Consider the following 23236-nt stretch of genomic DNA (forward strand, 5'->3'; position numbering starts at 1 on the left):
GGTGCTCACTGATAATAGATTTAACAACAGTCCCCAATGTCAGATTACAGCAACAAAGTCAAATAAGATATTAGTATGCATAAAACGGGGAATTGAGACAAGGTATGAGAGTGCAATCCTATCATTATATAAATCATTGGTACGGCCACACCTTGAATAGTGTGTACAATTCTGGAGACCTCACTATAAAAGAGACGAGCTACAAAATTGATAAAGGGGTTTGAGGCACTGGAATATGAGGAAAGGCTTACCAGGTTAATTATATTTACACTTGAAAAAAGGCGTCTAAGAGGATACATTAATAATATATATAAATATATAAAGGGACAATACATGGAGCTATCAGATATGTTTAATAAGAGATATCTACAAAGGACACGCGGACACCCTCTTAGGTTAGAGGAGAGGAAATTTCATACCCAAAGAAGGAAGGGGTTCTTCACAGTTAGGGCAATAAGAATCTGGAATTCTTTACCAGAGTAGGTCGTAATGGCGGACTCAGTCATTAAATGTAAGAATGGGTTGGATAAATTTCTAACGTAAAAAAATATCCAAGGATATGGCATATAAAAAGATTGTTTTGCATAAGTATGGGTATATCTGGTTTTACAGAAAAGTACAGGATATATATAAAGGTTGAACTTGATGGATAACTTGTCTTTTTTCAACCTTATTAACTATGTTACTTTGTTACTAGATTGTGCAATTGTAAGACGGCTCGCCAAATCGCATGTGCGCCGTGGTACTTAAAAGCATTCAGTCCTACAGCTATAATGAAGAAATGTAATAAAATTGTAACTTTCCAACAAAATCAACGCATACGTTTTTATTTACTGCCATCGCCCTTCCAGGATCTTTCCACTGAAAGATGGTATAAAGTCCCCAAGCACAGTGGGAGGCTGAAACCACATCACCAGGCCCTCAGCCAAATTTGCAACTGGTGATGCAGGATTGGGGCCCTGTATAGGCCATAGACATAAAAAAAAATTCTATCACTCATCATCCATTGATAAATCGACCTTATAGCTGGGGAATTTAACATTTACACATTCTAACCTACCCTCCATGAAGGTGCGGGAGACTCCCGTTCCTTCGAATATTTCCACTGAACCACCCCGTAAGAGTGTTTCTCTCATGTCCTGCCTACTTCTTGGTGCAGTGGGCAGTATTGGGAGATTATACTGGGAGGTGCTGATCCGAAATTCCGGGGTCCGCACACTAACTATAACAAACACCATCATATAGTTTACAGTTGTCATCACTTATTTATAGCAATGTTATTTCTGAAAACATTTTAAGCAAAAATAAATTATATATATTTTTTGTGGAACTCTAAGATGTCATCAAAAAACAAAAACAAAAAAGGTCAAAACACAATCAAATATACAGTCAACTACTGTACCAAGGAGTAGTAAATTTACAGTTGATGCTGATAAATGAGACTATTACTAATAGCACCAGGATAAACTACAGGTTGGGACGAGCACAGATTCTGTGCCATACTTCCTGTGGCTTTTCACTTCAATCTCACAATGAAACCAATCTTGCTGGTAGATAGTACTGTATCCTACACAAGGGTGATCAACATACTGAACATCTCACCAAGCCAGGAGCCTTCATCAGGGTACACATATATTGGCCACTCGAGCGAATGGCCGATACACAGCGAACCCTTTGACGGGAGGCTGACATCACAGCTCCGCGGGCAAATTCAAATGTCCGTCCAACTGGAAGAATGGACTGATATCGACAGATAAGTTTGTATACTTACCTGAATTAGACGCTCTGTCAGCATTATTATTATCCTTTATTTATATGGCACCACAAGGGTTCCGCAGCGCCCAATTACAGAGTACATAAACAAATAATCAAACAGGAAAACAGCAACTTACAGTTGACGACAATATAGGACAAGTACAGGGTAAATAAACATAGCTACATCAGCAGATGACACTGGAATAAGTATCAGGTGGCAGAAGACTGCTGGATTTGGTGCAGCTGAAGATTATTAAAGGAAGAAAAGGGTAAGCACATGAGGGAAGAGGGCCCTGCTCGTGAGAGCTTACATTCTAAAGGGGAGGGGTAGACAGACAGGGGTGAGACAGATGGGGTACATAGAGAGCGTGGAACAGAGGTTTAGGGTGAGATTTGGCTGGGTTTGGTGAAGAAGTGGGTCTTGAGAGCCGGTTTGAAGTTTTGTAGAGAGGTGGAGAGTCTGAGGGGGAGTGGTAGGGAATTCCAGAGAAGTGGTGCAGCACGTGAAAAATCTTGGAGGTAGGAGTGGGAGGAAGTAATCCGTAGGCAGGAGAGTCGGCGAGCATTAGCAGAGCGAAGAGGACGGGTGGGAGTGTAAAGCGAGATAAGATCAGAGATGTAGATGGGAGAGGAGTGGGTGAGGGCTTTGTAAGCAAGTGTGAGAAGCTTGAAATGGATTCTGAAAGGGAAGGGGAGCGAGTGAAGGTCTAGTAAGAGAGGAGAGGTGGACGTAGTGCGTTTGGTGAGGAAAATGAGCCGGGCAGCAGCATTGAGGATAGATTGGAGTGGAGAGAGGTGTTTGTCAGGAATGCCAGTCAGGAGGAGATTACAGTAGTCCAGTCTGGAGATGACCAGTGAGTGGATAAGAGTCTTAGTAGCATCCTGGGTCAGGAAGGGTATGATCCTGGAAATATTTTTTAGATGAAAACGGCAGGTTTGTGAGAAGTGCTGAATGTGTGGTTTGAAGGAGAGGGAGAAGTCAAGGATTACTCCAAGACAGCGCACTTGGGGGGTAGAGGAGATAGTAGTGCCATCAATAGATAATGAGATTGTAGGAGGTGAGGTTATGTGGGAGGGAGGGAAGATGATCAGCTCGGTCTTAGACATGTTAAGTTTAAGAAAGCGCTGAGACATCCAGGAAGAGATAGCAGAGAGACATGACGCGGGTCCACAGATATGTCGCTTTGGTGTGTACCAAGCCTTACACTGTTTAGGATGTTTATTTGTATCCAACTGGAAAACTGCAGCAGTCTACCTGCAGGATACGCTGCGCCTAGGTTTCCAGCATTGCCTTATATGGGGAAGGACACTGCATATAGATTATCTGCATGCCACACTGCCTGTTATCTCTTAAGTTAAAGCACTAACCAGATGACAGCTGCATGAGATAACCTCCGACCTGGAAGTATCCCTAGTATCAGTAGCCTTTCAGTTAAGTGATCAGATCACAGAACGCTCACATCGTTCACTTAGAAGACGCACAGTTCCACAAATCAGTCAACCGTAATGCACATCAAGAAATGGAATTACAACATACTTTAGACAGCATTTTAGAAGTCCTTGTGGTCATCGCTTTGGAAACAGTAATTACTGAAGCCGTTTTGTGTACAGTAAACGGTTGTAGAGTAAAATGCCTTAGAGCAGTCACCTGCACACAGCTGAAAGTCAGACCGCTAACCGCATAAGCAGCATATAAATAAATATTTGGCATTACAGTGTCACAGGCATAAGAGATATACTGTACATATTAGTTAGTTACAAAGAAACAGACCTCTCAAACATTCAGCAGAGCTATACAGTACATAGAAATTTATAAGTTCACTATTTGTAGATAAAGGATTTTTTTCTTTTCTTTTTTTCACAAGGGACCTGAGAGACTTTATCTTCAAATAAAATACATTGTGGTGAACTGACAGGCGGACAGCAGGAACGGGGCTGACAGGCGGGCAGCAGGAACGAGGCTGACAGGCGGGCAGCAGGAACGAGGCTGACAGTCGGGGCAGCAGGAACGGGGCTGACAGTCGGGGCAGCAGGAACGGGGCTGACCGTCGGGGCAGCAGGAACGGGGCAGGAACGGGGCTGACAGTCGGGGCAGCAGGAACGGGGCTGACAATCTGGGCAGCAGGAACGGGGCTGACAATCTGGGCAGCAGGAACAGGGCTGACAGGCGGGAAGGTAGTGGCTTGGGCTGACAGGTAAGCAACAGATTAAGGTTGACAGATGCGCATTCAGCAGGTTTGGGGTGATAGAGTAACAGCCGGCAGGTTTGGTAGGACAGGTAGGTAAGCAGACTGGAATGACAGGTAGTTTGGGATGACATGTAGGTAGACAGTTTGGGATGAAAGGTAGGTGGCAGTTTGGTATGAAAGGTAGTTTGGGATGACTGGTAGGTAAGCAGTTTGGTATGATAGGTAGGTAAGCAGTTTGGGATAAAAGGTAAGTAGTTTGGTATGAAAAGGTAGGCAATGTGGAAGTAAAGGTAGGTAGGTGATTTTTTGAGAGTAAAGGTAGGTAGTTTGTAATTATAGGTAGGTAGGCAGTGTGGTGAAAGGCTGACAGGAAATTTGGGATGGCAGGCAGCAGCTCTGGATGACAAGAAGGCAGGTATTAGGTTTCCATCTATTGTGGGTCAGCACATTGGAGGGGGGATGAAATCAGCTTATGCTGAGCAGATGTGTGATCCACTTAGAACGTAGAGGCATTGCTGAGCAACGTGGCACCTGCATTGTGTCCTGCACTGGATTCTAAAGCATCCAACATAAGAGTTGTTTTTGCTTTATCAAAGGGCAACTAAAAGAAACAACTCTGTTTATACAACCCCACTGCTAAAAATAGCAGAAACAGATCACACAGAAAAACAATCCATTTAGTACAAATTGATAGTGTATTTGGGTAAAACTGAGGATTTGAATGTGCTGCATAAACTCAATTCTACAAATTATTACGTAATTTTAATATATTACTCTTTATATTACATCATTACATCTACTGCTCCCTAACATCTCCAAACTCCTCTCCCTTCAAACTCCCTTCCGCCCCCTACGGTCGGCCAATGACCGTCACCTCTCCTCTGCCCTGGTCACTGCTTCCCATGCACGAGTTAACGATTTTGCCCGTGCTGCACCCCTTCAGTGGAACACGCTCCCCCGCTCCATTAGACTCTCCCGGACCTTGCAAAGCTTCAAACAGGCACTGAAAACCCCCCTATTCATCAAAGCATACCTTCCCGACGCATAACCTAGTCCTGAGGCCACTCCCCCATCCCCCTGCCTCATGCCTTGACCATCTCTGCTTTCCTTACATCCTGCTATCAGGCTTCCTCCCACTTGCTTGCACCTCATGTCATCTGTCTGTCGCCCCTCCCCACTAGATTGTTAGCTCTTCAGAGCAGGGCCCTCTTTCCTCTTGTTATCTAAGCCCTCTTCTTGACACACTTCACTCGCAGCTCTCTCCTACTCAGCGACCATCTTTACCCGCTTTTTCTCCTGCTGGTAAAGGCTCATCTCCATCTATGGCCGCCAGCCCCAAGTAGTACGCTGATCACTCCCTCGCTACTTACATCTTAGCTGTATTATGTTGTGAGAATTGTGGTGCCCTTTGTTACCTGTACTCTATTTTTATTTATTTACTGTAATGCTAAGTCCCTGTACTGTCCTTTGTACAGCGCTGCAAAACACTTGTGGCGCCTTATAAATAAAATATAATAATAATCCTCATCATCAACCCCTACACATTTTTTGTTTAAAAAGCCAATAAAGGTCTCAATCAAAAGTCAGATGCACAATATTCAGCAGCTCGCTCTCCCTTCGACCTGACCCCTGTGGTGGGGAGAGCGCACAACCCACCTCCAGAAGACACCTGGTTGATCCTGCCAGTATCATAAGTGTATCTCATAGATTAAAGCATGTGTAAGTACACGTCAGGTACAGTGAAACTGCCAATGGCTCATTAAATCGGCTATCGTTCCTTACACTTACCAATCGATTCTCATCAAACACTTCAAACAGCAACCGGTGACTGGTCGGACGGACCTGAAAAAGAAGACATCATACAAAGATTAAACACACTTAAAAAGAATAAATAAATGCCCTGATATTACTGCGCATGGGACAGTGTATGAAATCCACAAGTTACAGTATGGTTCATCAACACAATGTAACAACAATCAGAAGAAACTCCTGGACTTCGTGTTGCTCATTTGTCTGACGCATTGAAATAGTGGGAATACTAGTTCACGGTTCACGTGGCAGCAATTTTATAGGAGAATTATACGCTACTTCCTCACACTTCTGTGCTGTAGTAATAATGTTACTGTATGAGGAGGGGGGGGGTGGAAGTGAACAGTCAAACCAAGGATTTAATGTATGTATGTAGATCACAACGGAAAGGTGATGCTTTTTATTAGGACTGGAGAATTTAATCACACGCTATAAAAACACACAACAAACAAGTTGACTGTAAATAATTGTGGAACTTAAACATACAGAAGTTGGTTAACTTCACAAGCCTGAAAATAAGGTTCTTATAACTAACCTTGGATCTAATCGCTGACAACAGAAAGCGAAGGGAGGGTGTTGAATATATAATCAATTATCAGATGGGATAAGGGTAGGTAACCTGCTCTTAAAATGTTTAGCTCTGTAGTCATTCATCGAGATATGACGCGGAGACCCAAAGAGTACAGCCGCAACACTGGTCGCGCAAACATTGGGGGTCATTCCGAGATGATCGCTAGCTGCCGTTGCTCACTGCGTAGCGATCAGTGAAAAAAACGGCTAATCTGTGCATGCGTATGCACCGCAATGCGCACGCGTGTCGTGCGGGTGCGAAGTCCATTGTGGTTTTGCACTGGTTCTGGCGACGATTCCATAGCCAAATGCAAGGAGATTGACAGAAAGAGGGCATTTATGGGTGTCAACTGACCGTTTTCTGGGAGTGGCCGGGCATTTGCTGGGGGGTATCTGACGTCATAACCGTGTCGCTCATTGCAGCAATCATCGCACAGGATAAGTAACTACAGGGCTGGTCTTGTTTTGCACAAAATATGTTTGCAGGCGCTCTGCTGCACAGGCGTTCGCACTCCTGCAAAGCGAAAATACACTCCCCCGTGGGCGGCGACTATGCGTTTGCACGGCTGCTAAAAACTGCTAGTGAGCGATCAACTCGGAATGACCCCCATTATACGTTATAAATGGAGCCTTTGGTCATCAGAACACCCAGTACAGTACTGTATATCAATACCCAAGTTTCTGATTCTTTAATCTACTGCTCAGAAATTTGGCAGCACAGACCGTTTTCCGTGGACATTCCAAATTCCAGACACTTTTTAAGATGCAGTCCACCAATCACTTTGCCCATTCACCAAATTAACATGGTGGTATTTATTAAAGCAAGCCTCACTACAAGAGCAGCAGGGATCCGGACTACAGATCTACAATGTCTAGGGAGACAGTTAATAGGTCGACACCATATGATCAACATGGATAAAAGGGTCGACATGTGCAAAAGGTCAACAGGTTCAAATTAGTGATGAGCGGGTTCGGTTTTACTCGGTTTTACTCGGTTCTCAAAACGGCATCTTATTGGCTCACGGATGTCACGTGTTTTGGATAGCCAATAAGATGCCGTTTTGAGAACCGAGTAAAACCGAGTAAAACCGAACCTCGCTCATCTCTAGTTCAAATGGCTGGAATGGCAATGATCGACACACACATGTTGACACGTTTTTGTTTTGTTTTTTTCATGTTTTTGGACTTTTTCCATCCTTGACTATCCATGTCACAAAGTACGGCGAGCGGAGTGAGCCCGCAGGGGACGCATTCCTACAAACGGTGGTCGCAGATGGAAAAACTATCCACATTAACCCCAAAAATGCAAAAAACAAAAACCCTCAGTGTCGACCATGTCATGTGTTGACCAGTGCCATGTCAGCATTTTCACCCAGTCGAACTTTCATAGGTCGACCTTTTGTCAATGACATCCTAATGAATGTTGACCTAAAGACTATCGAAGTAGACATTGTAGATCTTCTATACCAAACCCAGAGCAGCAAAGTATGCATGTCTGTCAACAGAACCGCCATTAGGAAGAGGGGGAGAGGGGTGTCAGGGGTAATATGTCATCGGGGTAGGGGCATATGTAACATTCCCGGCCAGTGATACCAGTCTTTAGTAATTCATTGCTCCAGCAGCAGAACTGAAGACCCGTTTCCCGAGGTGGTATGCGGTCAAGATCCCGCCGCACAAGATCCCGGCGGTCGTAATACCGACACCGGGATCCCGACCAGCACAATCCCGACATATTCTCCCTCTGTGGGTGTCCACGACACCCATAGAGGGAGAATAAATTAGGGGCTGCGTTGCGCTTGCCCCCGTCGGGATTCTGCCGGCCAAGATCCGGTGTCGGTATTATGACCGCCGGGATCTCGTCCGGCAGGATCTCGTACTGATCCCCCTGAGGAACGTCCACTGTGGTCTGCATGAGGGGGTAATGTCACTAAGGGACATCTATTGCTACTAGTGGGGCAGAAGGGGGGTGTAATGCCAGTGATGGAGATCTATTACAGCTGAGTCATGTGGGCACATGGGCATATGGACACTGGGTGGGGGGTGGGGGGGAGGGTGAGGCTAATGCTACAAGTGAGACCTATGGGCACTGGGCGTGGGTGGTAATAAAACTAGGGGATCTACAGTAATACCATGGTGGAGAGGAGGGGGACAATGCTACAATGAGACCTATGGATACAGGCGTGGAGGCAGGATAGATATTTGTCTAGAGGCCTACAATTCTGTCTGTTAAGACTGTAGCATGTGTACATGTAACAATCCCCTACATGTGGAGATTGGCGCTACAGCAGATACGTGACCATTTGCCCAATCCAGGGCTCGCCCCTGGATAGAGCTTTATCCTGACTTACACTCGCCTCTTATCCTGTGCTTTGCAGAAGGGAGATTAAGCTTGTCTGCTAAACCAATTGAAGTTCTAAAAAAAGATTTAATGGACAAAACACAGCGGAAAATAAATATCTATGTCCCCTTCACTCTCTTCTCACCCTGGCCTGAATCTTTCTACATTAACTGTACACTGGCAAGAAGAAGAAGAAAGTATTTCCAGCGGCAGGCAGTGAAGAACAAAGGCATACTTACTCGGAAAAAAAATTCTTCATTCCATTTTGGGTTCAGTGTCTGGGGGAAAAAAAAATAAAAAAAGGTGACCGTTATTAAGACGTAATCATGACATGCTTTTATACATTCTTAATGTGAGTCTACTTTACTTTCACAAAGATCAGGTGACGGCGGCGAAAGGTGGAGGCTCTGTAATGGGACCCTGTCAGTGACCTCGGGGTATGCGAGTGTATTGGTGACTAGGGAGATCGGAGAGTAATTCGGACCTAAAAATAGTGATCTATACATAGCCAACAGATCATTTGGGTCCTGGACAGGATAGAGGTCTCGAGAACGTATCAATGACAATGCTGGAATCATCCTTATGAGAAAACGGTGACGATTTAATGGATGAATCAGTGTAATAAGGAGGGTTTAGACTGTGTCACAGCCAATAGGGTGGTTTATATAAATAAGCAGGTTTTTAATTAGTATATTTATGGCTTCAAATATACAGAAGCTTCCAGTAATCAAAGCTAGCAGATAAAAAATCACATCAAATAACAGAGGCTGTCCACCCTTGCTACGGATGGGAGGTGGATTCAGAGATCTCCTTCCTCTCCCTGACGTACGGTGTCAATATAGCGCCTCTACAATGTCGCATTCACAAAGTGGCAGTAAAGCATGTTATATGAAAGAAGAGCTGACCGGGTCCACCTCTGGAAACACTTAGGACTGGAACAGACCTCTATGCAGTCCTGTGCCGGTACCCGCCACTTAAACCAGTGACATAATGATGTCACGCCTAGGGGGATGTACCGCAGGCTCCAGGAAGAAGAAGAGCACTGTTTGGAGCTCTTAGACACACCAGGCAGAACTGCTACTGGCTGCAAGTTCTGTTCCAGGTACCCAACAATCCAGATTCAGGTGCTGTGGAGCAGCAATGGTGCCGTTCCCTGGGTGACGGTCCACGGCAACACTGCTTAGTGTGATGGCCCATTATACCCCTTTCACACCGCACAAATAACCCGGTATAATGCGGTGTGAAAGCGCCATAGCGGAAATCCCGGGTCACCTGACGCGGCAATAAAGCAGTGTTATTCTCGGGTTGAATACTAGGTTAATGGCAGAGGTCAATGCGACCCGGGACCCGTTCACTACAACAGGAAGAGGCGGCGCAGAGATTATCTCATCTCCCAGCACCGCCTCCGCTGCCGGCTCCGCCCCCCACTGCTATGGCAACCCGCCCGGCATATTGCTGGGTCGGTGAAGCCAGCAGCAGCGTTCAATGCCGGATCCCACCCGGGAAGGACCCGTTTCCAATTCCCGGGTGGGATCCAGCATTGGCGGTGTGAAAGGGGTATATAAGTGGCCGTCAAGTCTTTATCTATTAATAGTTATTTAGCGCACATATATTGTGTATTGATGGCCCGGCCGCGGCATGACATCACTGTGAGATACTGCAAAGTGCGCATCGCCTACTGTGCACCCACCTTATTTCTCTCCAAGCTTCTATAAATCTCCCCCTAAGTATGTTAGTAGGGAGAAGCTTATCTGACGGTCTGATACTTCAGCTTTCTGCCCTGTACCAGACTCCCCACACTTAAAGAGAGCCTTCTATCTAATAAGTGGACAAATGGAGAAGTTGCCCATAGCAACCAATTAACGTCTATCTATACATTTTATAGAAAGTGCTTGATAAGTGCTAGCTAGAAGCTGATTGGATGCCACTCTTTAGATAGTTGAGACATCTCCCTTATAGATATTAATAGGCTCCTTCCAGCGATAAGGCTGATTTTAATTCCTACTTATTACTGAAATAAAAACAAAACTCAAAGATTTACCCGTGTTATGGAAGCAAAGTGATTCTCCGCTCCCCTGGGGACCAAGGCGCTGCTTACATATGCATACGGGTGAATCCCATTTATGTGTAAATAAATAAGAATAGAAAAAAAGTAGAAAAAAAAAAAAAGATTCCTTTAAAATAAATAAATTAGACTATACTTTAAATTAGTCATTCATTACAAAAAATACCCCGCTTAATTCATATAATAAAGCATTTTTTGGTATTATTTATAAAGAATAGGTGTTACCCCACACCGAGCTCCAGTGACAGGTCAGATTAATGCTATATAAAAAGAATATTACTTTCATGCTAGTCACTGTTTAAACAAAATGATTAAACATAGGACAGGGGTTGTATTCACATAAAAAAGTGGACTTCTATCTACTGTATATCTGTCAGCTGTTTGAAAGTGACCACCTGCTGCCAGGGACGGAGCGAGGAGAACGGACGCTCTGCATTAACAATTATTTCACACACGCAAACTCAGAATTCTCCAAACTCACAAAATACCCCTTAGACATGAGGTGTTGTAAACACCGCTAGGACTTTGTATCTAGACCAAACTGTGGAATGTGGTATGTTAGAACAAAAACATTGACGATACCGTGAAGGTAAATATCCTTATTGAAAACCAAGATTTTTATCTTTTTTTTTTCGGTGTAGGTGTTTTGAAAACAAATAGTCTCTTATAAGATTCAGCACATACCGAAGAGGTGCGCCAACCTCCAGCCTGGAACACACGTCGGGAACAGCGGTGCCTGTTTCCACATGGCATCCAGACATATGGGCAATTCATAAAATGCAGAGCCAACCATTGTTATACAGTATAGTTTTGTTTTCATGTTGTCCCATATACACATTACACATCTGTACATACAGTAGATCTGTTTTGGCATGGTTTCTCTGGTCAGCACAGGTTACAATCTAAACTATGTTGCCTGGAACGCTGCAAAGTCATTTGTCTGAGGTCACAGGGTGGCCAAAGCAATCCACTATAAACTCCTTGTTGTTCTATAATCGGCATCCTATTTATTATTTATTTATTACCAGATATGTATATAGCACACACATATTCCGCAGCGCTTTACAGAGAATATTTGGCCATTCATTTCAGTCCCTGCCCCAGTGGAGCTTACAATCTATATTCCCTACCACATGTGCGCACGCACGCACGCACGCACACACACACACAGGTTAATTTTTGTTAGGAGCCACAATAACCTAACAGTATATTTTTGGGTTGTGGGAGGAAACCGGAGTACCCGGAGGAAACCCACGCGAGTACGGGGAGAATATACAAACTCCACACAGTTAGGGCCATGGTGGGAATCGAACCCATGACCTCAGTACTGTGAGGCAGTAATGCTAACCATTACACCATCCGTACTGCCCGACATCCTAGACTACTAACCTATGGTAGGTACTCCTAAAACACATATACTGAACCAAAACAAAGAGGTTCCCCCCCACCGTGAACCCACCCAACCCCAAATGCTGTTTTATCTGACATCTATAACATTCTCTAGCTAATGCAGTTCATACAGACCTTTGGGTGGTAAGAGGACTGCTCTCCGGCAAAAGTATTTCCAGAGGTTCCACAAGAAAAAGCAGCATATTCCCAGGCACCTTTGTACTCCCCAGGCAGGCTGCTAGACGTCTACTTTAGTAAAGTAAACAATGAATGTGTTACCCAATAGCAATGCTGCTTTCTATTATGAAAACTAGTTTAGCTACTCTCTGCACCTTACGCCAACCCCTCAGTCAGCTGATATAGAGAAGGTAATCGCTCACTCTCTGACACAGGGTTATTGTGTAGGAACAATTATAGCTGTGTATAATAAGGGATTAAAAAATGAAAAAAAGTTACCTGTTTATATAACCACATAGCAGAAGACATCCCCATCACGGGGAACCGAAAACATTTGAATGTAGTGTACACAAGCTTGTAAAAATGTAAACGGTAATGCAAAGTAATGCTGATAAAAACACTATAAAAATAAACAAAACTAAAACACAAACATGTAATCATACCGTGAAAATAAAAAATAACAATCTTGGCAGCAACAGTGAGAAAGGAATTTACAGTGTTTTACAGTAGCAATGAAGCATTGAAGAGTTTCTTGTTCTTTAAACAACTTAAGTAACCTTTTAAGGATACATCTGCTCCTTTTTAAAATCTCTCCGGAGGGAACACAGGTATAGCTGCCAGCAGGGCTGTCTATAAGGTGGGACATTGGTACTTATATCATGGGGAACATAATTTCGGGGGCGTGGGGGCTGAAAAAGGGCCCAACGTCCATCGCTGTATCTCATCTTTGGGGCTTGGTAGAATTCAGATACGTTGCAGACATTTAAGAGTGAAGATTAGTAACTTTTATAATTATGCACACTGAATGGTGGTGACAACGTATGTGTAACGTTAACGTGTTGTAGAGCTTAAAATGGGGATACACTCATATATAGAGAGTCAGATCTTAGGGTTACACCATATGCCGTAGAAGAGAGAATGGCATTTCTATTAATACAGGAAAAACATACGAAGTGGGCAGTAGATATAAAAAAAAGGCAACTTATGTTAAAGTTTAGCCATAAGAAATAGTACAAGTGTGACCACAAGCAGTATTTTATGGTAACCTGTTATATGTGAAAATGTGTATTGTAAATACCTGTCTGTGGGATGAAAAGCATGGATTTGAATTGAAAGTGCAATAAAGACAATATCTAAAATAAATAAATAAATAAATAAGGGGAACATTTACTAAGCAGTGATAAGAGCGGAGAAGTGAGCCAGAGGAGAAATTTCCCCATCAACCAATCAGCAGCTCTGTATAATTTTATAGTACACAAATAACAGATGTTACTTCAGTGCTGATTGGTTGCCATGGGCAACTTCTCAACTGGCTCACTTCTCCGCTCTTATCACCGCTTAGTAAATGTACCCCTAAGTGTTGTAGAGCACGGCAGAAAGAACCACCCAGTGCCGGGCTGCATTGTCATGAGAAATAAAGCCTGGTCGTCACGCACCCTGCTGCATTACTGATCCAAACTGCGTTCAAAGACGCAGTATTGTATCTTCCCCAGCACCATCCACTGGCTGCGTGACCCATGTGGTCGCACAAGCTGGCCGTCATGCGTCCACAACGGGTATGGGACTCGGGGTCGACACCAATTAGGTCAACACCCATTGGTCGACAGTGGCTAGGTCGACACTAGAAATAGGTTGACTCTGCCATTAGGTTGACATAAACAAGGTCGACATGAAAAAAGGCTGACATGAGTTTTATGGGTGGGGGGGGGTTGTGTTGTTTTCTCCGTCAAGTGACCGGGAACCCCAATTAGTGCTCCGCGTCCCCTTGCGTGGCTCACTTCGCTCGCCATGCTTCGGGCAAGGTTACCATTCCCAATCGTAGTCCACGTGGATCGTAAAGTATGAAAAGGTTCCCCCAAAAAATGTGAAGAACTGATGTCGACCTTTTTTCATGTTCACCTAATGGCCGTGTCAACCTATTTCTAGTGTCAACCTATCCACTGTTAAACAAGAGGTGTCGACCCAGAGTCCGGATACCGTCCGCAACAAAGACCAGAAAAACTCTGTCCTCTAACGTAGATCCTGGCCTCTTCCCTCCCCCGCAACGGCTGTGATATGCCAACACTTGGAGGAACTGAGGCAGTCCCCACCCACCCACAAACGGAATCCGACTATGAACCACTGACTGATGCCGAATACAGTCCGTCGTCGCAGGGCCAATTCGTACATGCACAGAAGTGGTCCCGCACATGCGCAAAGTACCGATAATCCTTACTGTGTTACACGTAATGTGTCATGAGAGCTTCTGAGAACATCTGTGCGCTGTAGATTCCTGGGAGTATTATCCTTTTCAGGTCAAATTATTGGAGCTAATAAACATCTACTTACAGTACATCCAAGAGGCAACTGTAAATTGTTACAAACCATCGATGGTAAATTGTGAAACCATCTATATTTCACTGTGGATGGTTTTATAATACTGAGGTTAGCGATTAATGGTACCATCAATGGGGGCAATTGATTGTACGGGAAGCCACTGTTACTTGCCTGCGGCTGCCAGTGCCTGCTACAATAAAGTGTTTATTTATTGGGAAACGTGATGTCATGCATTGCCGCACCACTGAGGAGATGCAACGTGAAGAGACTGAAGGTGTCTGTGGGCTGGATGTGGAGAATAGAGCTAGAGAAACACTGCAGGACTGGAGGCAGAAGGGGGCTGACCGAAGAGACACTGGGGGGCTGGAAAGACAGAAAAAGGCTGTCTGGAGACAGAAGCGGGAGGGAGGATGGGAGACAGATGGGGGGATACTGGCTGAAGAGACACTTGGGGGAGGGCTGGAGAGACAGAAGAGGGCAGGCTGGAGAGACACTGTGGGCCTGGAGCAGCAGAAGCACAGGGGAATGCTACTGCGTATGAGCCATCTGGGCGGGCGCACCTTTGTCTTGACCTTTTACGACGCAATAGTAGAAGACACTAACAGGTGACTCATTAAAAGGGAATACTGTATCGTCTATACCCTATGATTGGCAAAGTAAGCCCACTAGGGTCACTCATCAGGAACAGAGTCAAGTGTCTTGTGTTGCATGACTAGGTGCTTGCGGTTAGGCTAGGTTTTGAGGCTAGGTGTATGAAGACACATCTGTAGGTACAAAGGATGCCCCAGACAACATATATACTTCTGATGCGCCGGCGCCCCCCCACTAAACGTTGCTTGTCTTCACACACTCCGTTACAGAACAGCCGCGCCTCCTTAGTTGCGAATGGAGACGCGACTTAAACAGGACTCGGCATTATCTGTCATCGCGTACCTTTATTTCCGCAGCATGTGCACCTACGCCTGTTTGCAGCGCATAACTCTAATTTTGTAAATATACACAAAAGCTCTGCGCTGCGTAGATATTAGCTGCAAGTAAACTATATTTGTTCACAATATTATCCCGTTCCAAACTTCCCTTTGAGACATTTCTGCAAACTGGTGCCAGATTTTTAACCCTTCGCCATCCAGCCCTTGGAGAAAAACAAAAACAAGCCACTTGCAGCCACAGTAGATCATTGTGGAGTGTAACACAGCAGAACATGACTCTGCAGCACAAAACAAATGTGGTTTTTCAATGCAATTCACTAAGCTCTCGGCAAATAAAAGGGCAAAGCTGCCATAGGACAGGCCGAAAAAAAACAGAAAGCATTCCTGAATTGCAGCCAAGAGCTGCGGAGCTTGGCAACAGAGCACACGCACGCGCACACACACACACACGCACACTAGGTCTAGAAGGACTGCACAATGATCTACTGCACATATCGCAACGTAGGTCTGCTCTGTATGCTGCATACTCCCGGTACACTCCTGCAACACCACCAACTGGTGGAAGAGGTAAAACGCAGCTGTACCCAGGTGAATGGTTTCAAATAAAATGCAGTAATTAAACCTTTCAGCTAAAGGGCACGCACTGTATAATAAACTGCAGAGCCACAAACTGTGCAGACTAAGGCATAACATACAGGATTTCACAGCCGAGATTCTGGCCACAACCAGAGCCTGACCCCGGGAGCTGGAACGGACTGGTACATATACACTATATACATAACGTGTTTCCTGCTGGTCTGTGCATGAACACAACACACAGCACTGCTTACAGAACAAATACTGGCACAAATGATCCACTGCTGACATATAAACCCCCAAAATGGTAAATAAACACAATTAAAACCAGTTACAAAAAAAACACACACACAAAAAAACAACCTTTAACCCTTTCACCATTCCAGTGTAGCACACAATGTCCCACAGGCCACTGAGTATTCTCTAGTGATTATTGGTAACCAGATCATTTTTTTATTATATTTTTTTTACAGACCTTCCTATTGATGACATCTCCAGAGGAAATCCCAGACTAACAAATAAACACTAGGAACGGCAAAATTTACAATCCTTTTGCTCGAATGCTGGGGGCCGTCCACCGCAGGGCAAGGTCGCACAGCACGCAGCCCACCCACTGCGATTGCGCTGAAATTGCGATCGCACTGCAATTCCAGCGTGATCACTGAAATTGTGGATGGCTCCTGGCTACGACGGCAGAAGGCCCGACGCCATCTTTTTGATCAGAGCGTCTGCGCGTGTGACGTCACGCTGCCGCGCCGATCACGCCCATGCCACACCCCTCTTTGGAAGCCGCCCCCCTGCAACGCTCCATCTCGCCTTGGAAATGGGAGCGTTGCCGCCACCCTCCTGCCCCGCAAGTACATGCACAGGATGGGCCCTGCGCATGCGACCACGGGGCGAACGCAAAAATTCCGGTCGGATCGTGATCAATTCCTATGGTACATGTGTTTTACTGAAACGCAGACCGAAAATGAACCAAAGATATAAATGTGCCTGGGACACAAAACCGCAGCAGTCACGATCGCTGTGTGACCGTAACGGCGGAAAGATGTAATCGTTCTTACTAAAATATTATTTCAGCGGAGCTGCACTCATTATTCGCAGAATAGAAGCAATGTACGGAGATAATGACTAAAATTCATTAAAACAAATGATGGCAATCAAAATTTGTAAAAAGCATCACACTCAAATTCTGGTCTTCAATAAACTGCAGCAACAAAGGTTGAGAAGATTAGAACAGATTTACAAGTACTCTCCGTAATGAAGAGCACCCGCCTGATGAAAGTGACTATCGCGTACGGTTCAGCCGGCATGCAAAGAGGCACTGTGATGCCACGCACTGGTGAAAGGTGGCCACGCCGCTTTTTCTGCCACGCACAGGGATTAATTACAGCCCCAGTCAGTCCTTATAAAGAGTGCATCGGATACAGTCACTGTGGAGCCGACGGAGATCTGAACGCAAAGGCTGTTTTGCGGAAAGGACCTTGAGCATTTTTTCACTGAGAATGCTCAGAAGCGGGTGCACGCATCCGGGGGCGATTCAGAGCCTTTTGCAATGCAGTCATATCTCCCCTTGCAGTGAAAAGGCGTCACTGGGTATTAAGCTTAGAGAGTAGAGTGCAACTGTGGGAAGCGTAAAGTCCCAGCATACGTGTATTGGTATCCGGACTCCAGGTCGACAACAAAAAGGTCGACACACCTTAGGTCGACGCCAATTGGTCGACACACCTTAGGTCGACATGGACAAAAGGTCGACATGGGCAAAAGGTCGACATGGAAAAAGGTCGACATGAGTTTTTTTATGTTTTTTTTTTCTTTTTTCGAACCTTTTCATACTTAACGATCCACGTGGACTACAATTGGAACGGTAATCTGTGCCGAGCGAAGCGGAGCGGAGCGAAGGCACCATGCGAGGGGACGCGGTGCACTAATTGGGGTTCCCGGTCACTCTACGAAGAAAACGACACCAAAAAAACATAAAAAACGCATGTCGACCTTTTTCCATGTCGACCTTGTTCATGTCGACCTTTTGTCCATGTCAACCTAAGGTGTGTCGACCAATTGGCGTCGACCTAAGGTGTTTCGACCTTTTTCGACCCTGAGTCCCAGACCCCGTGTATTTATATCTGTCATCAGACACATTGCTTTTATCTAGTATACGGCCGGTGCAAGCATGGAGTGATGTAACAGACCAACCATACGGATAGGTGTGGTACAGCCACACACAAGTGTGTTCTCATACACCTATCCTCTTTGTGCTGCATGTAGCGACTTAGGGGGGCGATTCAGACCTGATGGTAGCTGTGCTAAATTTAGCACATCTACGATCATCTTCCCTGACATGCCGGGGGACGCCCAGCACAGGGCTAGTCCGCCCCGCATGTCAAGCCCTGCCCCATCGCACAAGCACGGCGGCGATACTTTTGTACTTGAAGAGTAGCTCCCTACCTGCGCAGCTCCTGCGCACAGGCGGGGAGCTACCCGTCACTGTGTGAGTCGCAGCGACTGTGTGTGACGTCACGCAGCCGCCGCGGCCCACCCGTCAACGGTCTGAGAACGCCTGCGTTGCCCAGACTGTGCCCCCTTAAACAGCGGCCAAACGCAGCCAGCTCGCCCCCGCCCGCCCAGCGACCAACTCTGCTGGTCAATCAGGAAGAGGTGATCGCAGGGCTAAGACAGCCGTCGGCTGTCTGGCATGTGCCGGCGCACTGCGGAGCCAGCGCATGCGCAGTTCAGACCCGATCGCTGCTCTGTGAAAACGCACAGCAGCGATTAGGTCTGAATTAACCCCTTAGATGCTTGGCCACAGCAGAGATTCCCGGCCATTCAGACTTTGGCACACATTTAGCACCTTATTCGCATTGTAGACACATACAATTTCCCATATAGTGCCCTAGCCTAGGCACTTAGGAGTAGTGTTTGTGTTGCAAAGAATTGGTATATAGTAGTAGATTGAGCACAACACTACATGGTGTCAAGCATGGTACGGGTCACTCGTAACGGTCCTTCATCTTTTGACTTTATACCCAGGTTAGCGTCTGAGTAGCACACAGCAGCTCGGAGAGCCAGCGCCAGTGTCCTGGGTAGCCTAGCATTGTCATTTTGTTGAATCAGTGATGTATGGTACACAATTTGTGTAAAAGTGCGTGGTGAAACGCGTGACGTGGCGTAGGTGCAAACTCATCGGCGACCCAAACGGAGATATTTGGCACAATTTAAGGGTAGGTGTACTGTATGTGGACACATGATGCGTACAACTCTACATACAGGCAAATATATACATTTAGCTACCTGTATGCAATGCAATTGTGGCTGCCTTGCATGCAATTCTGTATCAGCCCTTATATGTCTCAACCAGTATAAGAACTCACCGAACAAAAACAGTAACTATGGCCCAAATGTATTAAAGCCTTAACAAGAGTTAAAGTGGAGCTGGATCAAGAGTGATAAATGACCAGTCAGCAGCCAATCAGCTTCCTAACTGCAGGTTAGGCTGTGTTTTAAAAATGACAGGAGCTGTTTGGCTGGTACTTTATCTCTCTTTATCAGTCTACACTTTAGGGGAGATGTACTAAGCAGTGATAAAAGTGGAGAAGTGAGCTAATGGAGAAGTTGCCCATGGCAACCAATCAGCTGCTCTGTATATTTTTATAGTATGCAAATTATAACATGTTACGTCAATGCTGATTGGTTGCCGTAGGCATCTTCTCCACTGGCTCACTTCTCCACCTTTACCACTGCTTAGTACATCTCCCCCTTTAGCTATTGTTAAGGCTTAATACGTTTTGGACCTATATTCAGAAACATGCAGGCTATACCTTTACTAAGGATCTGTAACACAGCGCTCCGTTATGGCCCTAGCTCCAAATTATTACTTTAACCCTCAAAACGAGTCTTCCACTGTGTGTAGGGATTGGTTACACTTCAAATAATATTACACCTTTTTTTTTTTATCTAGTTTCAAATGAATGCCATAAAAGGATCGTGATTATTTTAGGACATATCAGGGAAGTTTAGGATTCTCTAATGAAATCCATTTTAAAAAACATCTGCTTACATATTCTTGGATCTGGTCACAATTTCAGAATAATTAGATTTTCCCTTCGACACCAATGGCATACAACCTCCCATACAAGCCCCCAGTCTGACGTACAGTAAGTTTGTGAGATAGGAGGCTTATTCGCACCATGGAGGCGGACGGCTTACCTTCTTTATGGTCTTGGTTTGCACCAACGCAAGTTCTCGGTTTTCATCCGCTACGTACAGGGACAGTCTCACATAAGGGTCACTGTAATAGAAAATAAATATATTACAAAAGTTGAACAGAAGGAGTGTCCACACTGATCAAACCAACCGGCGACTAAGAATAAGGGTGGCGGGGTACAGTATGGAAAAAGAGGCAGCCAGCCTTGATGCTTTGGCCGCTGTGTCCTCCAGCAGTGCCTAAAGTCAGTCACACAGGTGAAATATATACTGGAAACCCAATGCAGCATGGATGGTGTAGTGGTTAGCATTACTGACTCACAGGTCATGTGTTAAATTCCTGGCTACGGTCATTTTGTGTGGAGTTTGTATGTTCTCTGTGTGTGCTGCCGAGGTTTCCTCTGAGTTCTCCAGTTTCCTCCCACAGTCCAACAAAACAAGCTGGTAGGTGAATTGGCTTCTAACCCTAGTTTGTGTGTGTTATGAACTAGTGAATACACAATTGACTGTAAGCTTCTCTGTACAGCGCTTTGGAATGTGCATACACTAATTAATTACTGTACCCACTGTCCGGGAGATTCTTCTCCCCAGCCTCCCACACCCAACCAGTGACCGGTCTGAAGGCCTTGGCGCTGCATAGTGTATGATGTAATTAGTGTTCTGATGTAAATCCATGTTACTGTACAAGGCATTAATGCTTCCGGTAACACAGAAGTAATGCCAAGCACAGACAGGGCAGACAGGGTGCATTTACAGGTAAACTCGTTTTACATTAGCGCTCCCTTCCTAGGCTTTACCAACCTGCATTAAACCTGTACGAGGCCTTCCTCCGTACACATTAACTCCTTCCTACGTAATGTCAGTAATGTGTACAAGGTTGTTAGTGGGTGGCAATCAGCTCAGTGTTTCAGTTCATAACACTCCTACCACGTCTCCGTGGCTTTCAGGCAAACGCTTGCAGTCAACAGAGCAGAATGAAAGAGATTTACTCAGAGTGGTCCAGCTACAACTAGCGGAGGCAAGTGAGATCCGGGAGTCTGACCACCTCCGCACAGGCAGCCGTCACCTTACCTGATCCGACCTATACAGTAACTTAAACACCCATGCTGCAATGAGACAATTCCTGTCCGCTGCCTAACGCAGCTTTCTTTGTAACGTCTCTCCGTTTTTCAAATGCTTCAGATTAGTTCTGACCAAAAGGCTGTCTCATGTGGCCCCATCTCTTATCTATGTCTTCTCTGATCCTCTATCCCACTGACTGATCAGCTGGTAACACTCGTGTATCTTACATTACAATGCCGGCTAATACATTATTACCGTCTCTTACCTTGATTATATCTCGTTATAATTTATTACTAAGATTTAGGGTAACGAGTCCTAATGACGGTTAATGGGCCACACCTGAGGCCCTTGAAATGTACAGCTATGTCCTCATCCTTAAGCGTTTTTCCACCGCACGTTGCAAAGACGCTTTTGTGACTGATACCCCTTTTCCACAGACTTCAAAATCCCAGGATTTTGCATGTTCACCCAGGATTTTGGTCAGTGTAAATGCAACCTACCTGGGTCTAACTTCCGGGTCCCCCGACCCTGCTCCCAACTGGAGTCACGGAGCTGAGACCCGGTAAATTAGCAGGTTGATGGACCCGGCAATTTTCCGGGCTGCAGTGGAAAAGGGGTATTAGTCTATGCCACGAGCAGCGATTTCAGTACTTTTGCATTCTCTCCTGAATTTGTCTTATTACTCATATTGCAGCCACATACAAAGTCTCTGACTGTGTACCAGGCACACTAGATTAAGTCCGTGGCATGCAGAACGGTGCTATCTGACGCGATTTGAGGATAGTTGTATGTGGATTGCTTCACATGCATGCAAAATGCTGATTAACTATAAGCTTTTGTGTTAAGCCAGTGACCACCTGTTATTATTATAAGTCATGCAATTACTGGAGCTTTTAAAGGGGTGAGTCCTGCCCAGTTTACCTCGCAACCCCTGCAAATGAAAAGCATAACGTAGTCTGCATAATATATGTATGACAGGACAGTGAGGTGGATTCTGACACACCAAATACAAGAAGCCACATCAACCACCCAATCTAACCACAGTCCCGTCCATGCCAGGAGACGCAACATCCCTCCTGGATGTGCGACAAAGCCCACATGGTATTCACCCGGAGATACTGTCAGCCACACATGCTGCATTACAGCTACGACAGTCTGATGCACTAACTACCCTGCCTTTACTAATTGCTAATCCTTACCTTTCATTTCACAGCATGGAAAGCGCTTATTGATTGCAAGCCGCATACTCTTACCTCCCAGGAATAACGTACAGTAGCAATGAGCAGCAGGCACAGTGGACAGTGTCATTATGTGACATTGGATGACTCACTAGACGGGGAAATAGTGTACTCCACCTGCCTCGTATACACCCTATGATGCATTCCAATCACCTGTAAGTCCATGTACACTGATGGTAACACGTCTGCTCTGTTTACTGTAGTCAGTGTAAATGCTTGCTTAATATGCCCGTATAGAATGCAAAGCAGCTAGCTAATTTAGGGAAACATTTACTAAGCAGTGATAAGAGTGGAGGAGTGAGCCAGTGGAGAAGTTGCCCCATCAACCAATCAGCAGCTCTGTATAATTTTATAGTATGCAAATTATAGATGTTACTTCAGTGCTGATTGGTTGCCATGGGCACTTCTCCACTGGCTCACTTCTCCGCTCCTATCACTGCTTAGTAAATGTCCCCCTTAGTCCCGAGCCATAACCTGCAGCATACAGATGTGTCCTCAAACTCTAGGGGGTATATTTACTAAGGTCCCGATTTTGACCGAGATGCCGTTTTTTCTTCAAAGTGTCATCTCGGTAATTTACTAAACTCAAATCACGGCAGTGATGAGGGCATTCGTATTTT

General features: G+C 45.3%; 1 protein-coding gene across 5 annotated transcripts in view; it reads right to left on the minus strand.

The window, feature by feature from the left end:
- The window catches only part of NEDD4L (NEDD4 like E3 ubiquitin protein ligase), a 642187-nt gene that overhangs the window by 311475 nt on the left and 307476 nt on the right, over positions 1–23236 (minus strand). For 4 of the 5 annotated variants that reach the window (XM_063959562.1, XM_063959571.1, XM_063959604.1 and 1 more), the window contains exons 3-5: positions 20320–20401; positions 8901–8939; positions 5733–5786 (exon numbers count right to left, since the gene is read on the minus strand). In XM_063959562.1, the coding sequence (XP_063815632.1) occupies positions 5733–5786; positions 8901–8939; positions 20320–20401 (175 nt within the window). Of the gene's footprint in view, positions 1–5732; positions 5787–8900; positions 8940–12250; positions 12329–20319; positions 20402–23236 lie in introns of those variants that run through there. The other variant, XM_063959596.1, reaches the window with a different exon arrangement.

The sequence above is a fragment of the Pseudophryne corroboree genome, chromosome 1, assembly GCF_028390025.1.
Source record: "Pseudophryne corroboree isolate aPseCor3 chromosome 1, aPseCor3.hap2, whole genome shotgun sequence".
Lineage (NCBI taxonomy): Eukaryota > Metazoa > Chordata > Amphibia > Anura > Myobatrachidae > Pseudophryne > Pseudophryne corroboree.